General features: G+C 40.2%; 1 protein-coding gene across 2 annotated transcripts; it reads right to left on the bottom strand.

Moving 5' to 3' along the window:
• Positions 1–359: 359 nt before the first annotated feature.
• On the bottom strand, positions 360–5136 carry LOC110525632 (BTB/POZ domain-containing protein KCTD9). Of its 2 annotated transcripts, none has more exons than XM_021605925.2 (12): positions 5099–5136; positions 4056–4177; positions 3910–3953; positions 3721–3817; positions 3531–3589; positions 3304–3432; positions 3083–3150; positions 2880–2975; positions 2630–2779; positions 2426–2531; positions 2191–2324; positions 360–1957 (listed from the first exon to the last, which is right to left on the bottom strand). In XM_021605925.2, the coding sequence occupies exons 5-12, from the start codon at positions 3556–3558 to the stop codon at positions 1841–1843; spliced, it is 828 nt and encodes a 275-aa protein (XP_021461600.1). In that variant the 5' UTR covers positions 3559–3589; positions 3721–3817; positions 3910–3953; positions 4056–4177; positions 5099–5136; the 3' UTR covers positions 360–1840. The 2 variants fall into 2 exon arrangements, with proteins under 2 accessions (XP_021461600.1, XP_021461598.1); XM_021605923.2 differs by lacking the exon at positions 5099–5136 and adding an exon at positions 4774–5048.
• Between the last annotated feature and the right edge of the window lie 972 nt (positions 5137–6108).

Genomic DNA, 6108 nt, shown 5'->3' with positions numbered 1-6108 from the left:
AGCAGCAACAACAGGGCATGTTTGTCTTCTATTCGACAAATAGTCAGCCTTACTCTATCTGAGCAGTTAATGTGTCTGAGGTTTTATTGGCTCCTTAGTCCCATCACGTCAGAGGTCACAAAAAAAGTGGAATTAAAGAATAAAGGATCCACTCAAGAATATATTGCAGAGCAGCACGAAGTATCTCCACTTCAGGAACCCAAAGGGCATTTTAAAAGCCTAAAATACTTTGGGCATGATTGTGCACATTTACAGCAGCAACAATTAAATTAATTAGGCACAGGGCATAGACTTATTTTGGAAAGTTGGTGAAAAGATACCATTATTTCATTTGCACAAATAATTAATTACACAGATAGTTAAAAAAAAAAATAACAGTCATTTATTGAATTACATTTTTGTGGTTGAGTGCAATAATTATAGACAGGGAAAGTGAAACACCTATTTAAACCTATTTCATCCAATATTTCTTGAATACAATGTTATAGCAAAATAAATAACCATTGTTCTTTCAAGGTTCTGATAATGAGGATCACCACACTCAAGGTGCAATATTCTTTATGATTGCCTTCATTATGACAGATGAGTACCTATTGACAGTGAAAGAGTATAGAGGGAATATTGCGTCTCAATCTTTCAGCCTCAGCCAGAGAAAATGCCGTCTTTAAACATGCAGACATTGTTCTAAAGGAACTGATGTGAGATTGTAAAAATCACAGTCCAGCAGTGATAACATTTTGCTATCCTAATAACGTTTTGGAAGCACTAGATTTGAAATACATTGTTACAATCACATTTAACTTGGTGTCCTATGAGTGAATAAAACCAAAGTTATTGACCAAAACATACCATTTAGACATTTGTGCAAAGCAAAATTTCAAGACATGACTGAATGAGAGGCCCTGTTCATTGGTTGTTGTTTCCTTGAGGGGAGTGTTATACAACTAAGTGCTACACAAGCTTGAACATGACAGTAACACAATTAAAACACACATTCACTTTGATAACTTATCATATTTGGATATGAAGTTCATACAAGAAGAGCCAAAAACTACAGTGAAATGCATGCAACTAGACTAGATATCAGACAGGGGTAGAAAATAAGGAGGTAGATTCAGAGAGAACACCAAAAACAACAGGCAGCAAGGAAAAAGAGTACATTGCATACTTGAAATTTGGTTGAATACAGGTCAACACCCACAGTCTTATATGAAAAATGAATTCCACAGCATAATTGTGTGGTGCAATAACAGCAAATTATTTGCCATTTTCACCATGCTACAGTATGGCTTTGACTTAGAAAATAAACATCCTAATCATAAAGCATATCTGGCACTAAGTACATTGATAAGAATGTACAGTCACAATGTCATTTCCCATTTATGCTTTACCACAGTCTTGATTGAGGCCCTTTTACTTTCATGCAATTATATATTTGATAATCTTTGATTTACAGACATTAAATAATCAAGAAAATGCACATCTAGAAATAATAAAAATAAGTTAGGATTGAATCCAGATATAATAGTAAACATACATAAAGAACATTCAATATTTTGGTTTTGGGAAATAAAATAAGGAAAGACAGTCAGACATTTAAAATATTCCACTACATAACAGAAACGGATAACCCTGGATGTGCTCTAGTGCAAGAGATTTAAAGCTAGTATATCAGGTGGAAGGGATGTGGGATGCCAAGGATGTGCATAAAATGCATGTATTGCATAAGGGTCCAGGAAGCTTGATAGTAGGGGTGGGTGGGATTTGCTGGCATAATAACATCGTTGCCAGGCATTCATGAGATTAACCAGCCTGAATCCAGGTGGGATGTGCAGGGGAGTCATCTGACACTCTGAGACATGTGCAATGCAGTCAGCATCTCTTCAAAAATGGCCCCCTTCACATTGGACCCTCTCAAGTTGGCCTCTTGTAGGTCACAGCCAGACAGATCACAATTCTGTGATGAGTAAAACAAAACTGTCAGTATTCTTGGTACTATCCAGTCAGTACTCTTTGCAATAACCTTAGATGTCACAGTAATAAAACTGTAATACTGTTCTTAAAATGGATGCTACTTTATGGTATCTGAAAAAACTAACAATTATTATAAGAGCTGTCTGATTCCATTTGTTTCAGATTTACTTGATCATTTATTCTCAAGTTTAACCCACTTAAATACCTTCTGCTTACCTCAAGATCAGTTCCTGCCAAAGTGGCACCCCGTAGGTTACAATTCTTCAGTTTAGCATTTTTTAGAGTGGCCACACGCAGATTAATTCCAGTCATCTGACTTCCCTCCATGTCAACACCTTTTAGATTGGCACCTAATAAGACATACATTAGACATTCAACACAAGAGGTTATACAAGTGTTACCAGTTCCATATTTCTCATTCTTCTTATAATACAAATAAATTAAAGTTCACCCTCCAAGTTGGCCTTTAAACCAGATGGGTCTTCAAAATTACATCCTTTGAGAGATGCCCCCTCAGCATTTGAACAGAGCATTTTTACACCCTGCAAGTTAGCACCCTAAAACAGAGAAACAAAATTAGTCCCCTCAAAATACTGTTAATTTTTCAAATGTTGACACGCTGTAACAGGTAGGTTTCACAAGCTAATGGGTTTACATCGAGGTTGGCCCCAGAGAGGTCAGCCCGCTCCAGGTTTGAACAGCATAGGTTGGCATGTGTCAGGTTGCAGCGACTCAGGTTGGCCATCTTGAAGTTGATGTAGCGCAAGTCGAGGCGAGAGAGATCAGCACCACTGAAATTAAGTCCCTTTTGCATGGAGACAGGTATTATTTGTCATGGTCACATTTTAGGTACACTGCATCAAATGTTCAGCAGTGCGTTGTCCTTGTGGAAAATGTGGTTTTACCTGACAGCGGAGCTCTGATTTGGTGGGTGTAGCCAGCAGAAACCGAACAAACTCCTTGCGAGAGATGGGAGAGTGGTCCTCAGGTGGCTGGTTATTCTGGAGAAAAGCATGTGGTGACATGGATCAATATGCTGTGACAAAATTAAATTAATCATTTGAAATATGGAGCTTGCTTGTCATCCATAAGGCCATGAGTTCGTCACCTTTATTGCTACTTCCAACTGATCAGCCAGCTGCTCAATTCCAAAGAATCGAGCCTCTTCCAAAACCCCTGAAAAACAGATTAGACTTACTAATCAGAGCAAATATGTTGTCAAGATTTCATGCTGTAGTCAACATTCACAACTGAAGTGATATCATTCCTCTGTGAGCTTTATCGTAGAATAAAGATAATGAAAGTGTCACCTGTAAATGCCATACTTACCAAGTAAATTGATACCTTCATTGATAATGAGCTGGCCATGTCGCAGGTAATTAAGAATAGGCTCAAAGTATTCTGGGCTGCGGTCAATCAGGTAAGCTCCCCGTTCATCCTGCTTGTTACCCCATACATCTGCAGAGCAAAGAGACGATAATTATGGGTAAATCACAACAGAAAAGGTCTTGTGTATAAGGTCAACAGTGTTAGAGGTGACAAACTTCATTGTTTACCCTTCTCCCGGAACATGTGGGCAAGCATGCTCTCTGGCTCCTTGCTGACCAAGGTACTGCTGTAAAAAGAACCATAGTTTGTGAGGAAAAAAAGTGACCAAAGAAAGTAGATGGCAATAATATTAACAGAGATATTCCTATGTGACTTTTGATATTCATAGACCATTGAAACAACTCCTCCATTGCTTACCGTGTGGTGGTGAAGAGACGCCCCCCAATATTAAGGGTCAGCCAATCTGTGTGTGCCCTAGGCAGGCCGTCTGTAGTCCTGACATCATTCTGTGGGTCTAAGATAACATTATTCAGAGGGATAACTCACCACATTCTTCAGAACCAAATGGTTTGAAAAGACTAGGAAAGAATTAGAGGACAAACCCACCAACAAAGGGGTCTCCCTCTGAGACATACAAAACATCATCATCCCTATAATAAAGGAATAGTAGAGAAATTAATATGTAATATTGGCTGGAGTAAGGACATTCCAAAGACATAAAGCTACAAAGTGTTGAAGGAAATGTACACTACCTGATGAGCGCTATGTCATCTATAAGACCACCTTTTCCATTGTATAAATTACAGGCTTTGATTCCCAATTTATTGCTTGCTACAGATAACAGGTCGGCCAAGGTCCCATACACAGCTACAACCTAATGAAGGAAAACAGAGTTATTGTCACAAAACATACTTATTTGGGCAAACCCATTCTATCTTGCTAGCAAACTAAAAGGTAGACTCAGCAATATAACATGACGATACACAGCTGGACGACTGCTCATATACAGATGTCAACAACAAAGTTAAAAACTTCCAAGACTGGCACCAGTTCTTCCAAATGTGCCCCTCCCTTAAAACATACCAACATTGTGACGAGGCAATGGTGGGTGGCAGGTTTAAATGTTGTTTGAAAACACTTGACTTCTGTAAGAAGGAAATGGCCCCATTTTGAATGATGTCATATTGCTGTGTCTACCTGTAATGTAGCCATATAGCTAGCTAGGAAATTAGTTAGTCGATAGCTACGTTTGTTCGCGTTCCCAATGCCAAACAACCTCAGATTAACTAGCTACACAAATTATATGGGCCGCGTAGCTTCGATGCAACTAAGCGAGTTTGTTGGGACATTTGGCTGTTACAAACTCGCTTAGTGGCATCGAAGCTTAGGGCCGCATTAACGTTACATTACGTAGAGTCTTACCGTACAGTTAGCTATCGTTAGCCCAATAGCTAAGCTAACTGTACGCACCTTGCCATTTTTGGACGTCCCGTTCACAAAAAGAGTAACTCTTCTCATTCTTTGTAACACGTTTAAATACCAATCCCAGAACAATGAGCCCCAGCAAGACGTTCCAGAGCAGCTCGCTAGCAGATTTGACAGTGGGACGAAACGCAAGAAGAAAACTCCAGCCTACCAATGGAATGGACATATTTCTTAGGGGTTCACAATCAAACCAATCAAATTTTGAAACAGAAAGTAGGTGAGCCAATCAAGGGCCAACATCGGGTGTACTCGTTTTAACAAGCCAGTGCGTGCCATCATTCTTGAATATAGTTAAGTATTTATGTCAAACCGTTCTTGTATAGCCCGATCCACACCCGCTCAGTCGTACCAGAGACGTAAAGGAAGCAAGGAGTTTTTGTATGGAGGTCAATTAGTGTCGAATTTGGTCAACAACAAAAATGTATTAATTATTTGCGATGTGAGATTTATTTGATCAAATAGAACTTTCGTAATGCTTAAGTTAAGAGTGTAGGACAAATGTAGGACACAGGACATCCCTGGAACTTTGACATAAAACATTTTATATCGGAGTTGTCACAAGATGGCTATGCATATTCATACAATTATGCTAGTAGCATAGCATCCCCATTGGATACAGCCCTCATCGAATATTTTTAAAATTCTGTTTTTAGTGATCTAATGATTCTCTCTCTTCGCAGGAAAATCTGCAGAGCTGGGATGGTTGTATCTCTTTTATATACACTGCTCAAAAAGGGAACACTTAAACAACACAATGTAACTCCAAGTCAATCACACTTCTGTGAAATCAAACTGTCCACTTAGGAAGCAACACTGATTGACAATACATTTCACATGCTGTTGTGCAAATGGGGACAACAGACCACTTCTCAGTTCCTATGCTTCCTGGCTGATGTTTTGGTCACTTTTGAATGCTGGTGGTGCTTTCACTCTAGTGGTAGCATGAGACAGAGTCTACAACCCACACAAGTGGCTCAGGTAGGGCAGCTCATCCAGGATGACGCATCAATGCGAGCTGTGGCAAAAAGGTTTGCTGTGTCTGTCAGCGTAGTGTCCAGAGCATGGAGGCGCTACCAGGAGACAGGCCAGTACATCATCAGGGGACGTGGAGGAGGCCGTAGGAGGGCAACAACCCAGCAGCAGGACCGCTACCTCCGCCTTTGTGCAAGGAGGAGCAGGAGGAGCACTGCCAGAGCCCTGCAAAATGACCTCCAGCAGGTCACAAATGTGCATGTGTCTGCTCAAACGGTCAGAAACAGACTCCATGAGGGTGGTATGAGGGCCCGATGTCCACAGGTGGGGGTTGTACTTACAGCCCAA

This window comes from Oncorhynchus mykiss, chromosome 6 (genome assembly GCF_013265735.2).
Source record: "Oncorhynchus mykiss isolate Arlee chromosome 6, USDA_OmykA_1.1, whole genome shotgun sequence".
Classification (NCBI taxonomy): domain Eukaryota; kingdom Metazoa; phylum Chordata; class Actinopteri; order Salmoniformes; family Salmonidae; genus Oncorhynchus; species Oncorhynchus mykiss.
This window is presented reverse-complemented; position numbering and strand designations above follow the sequence as displayed.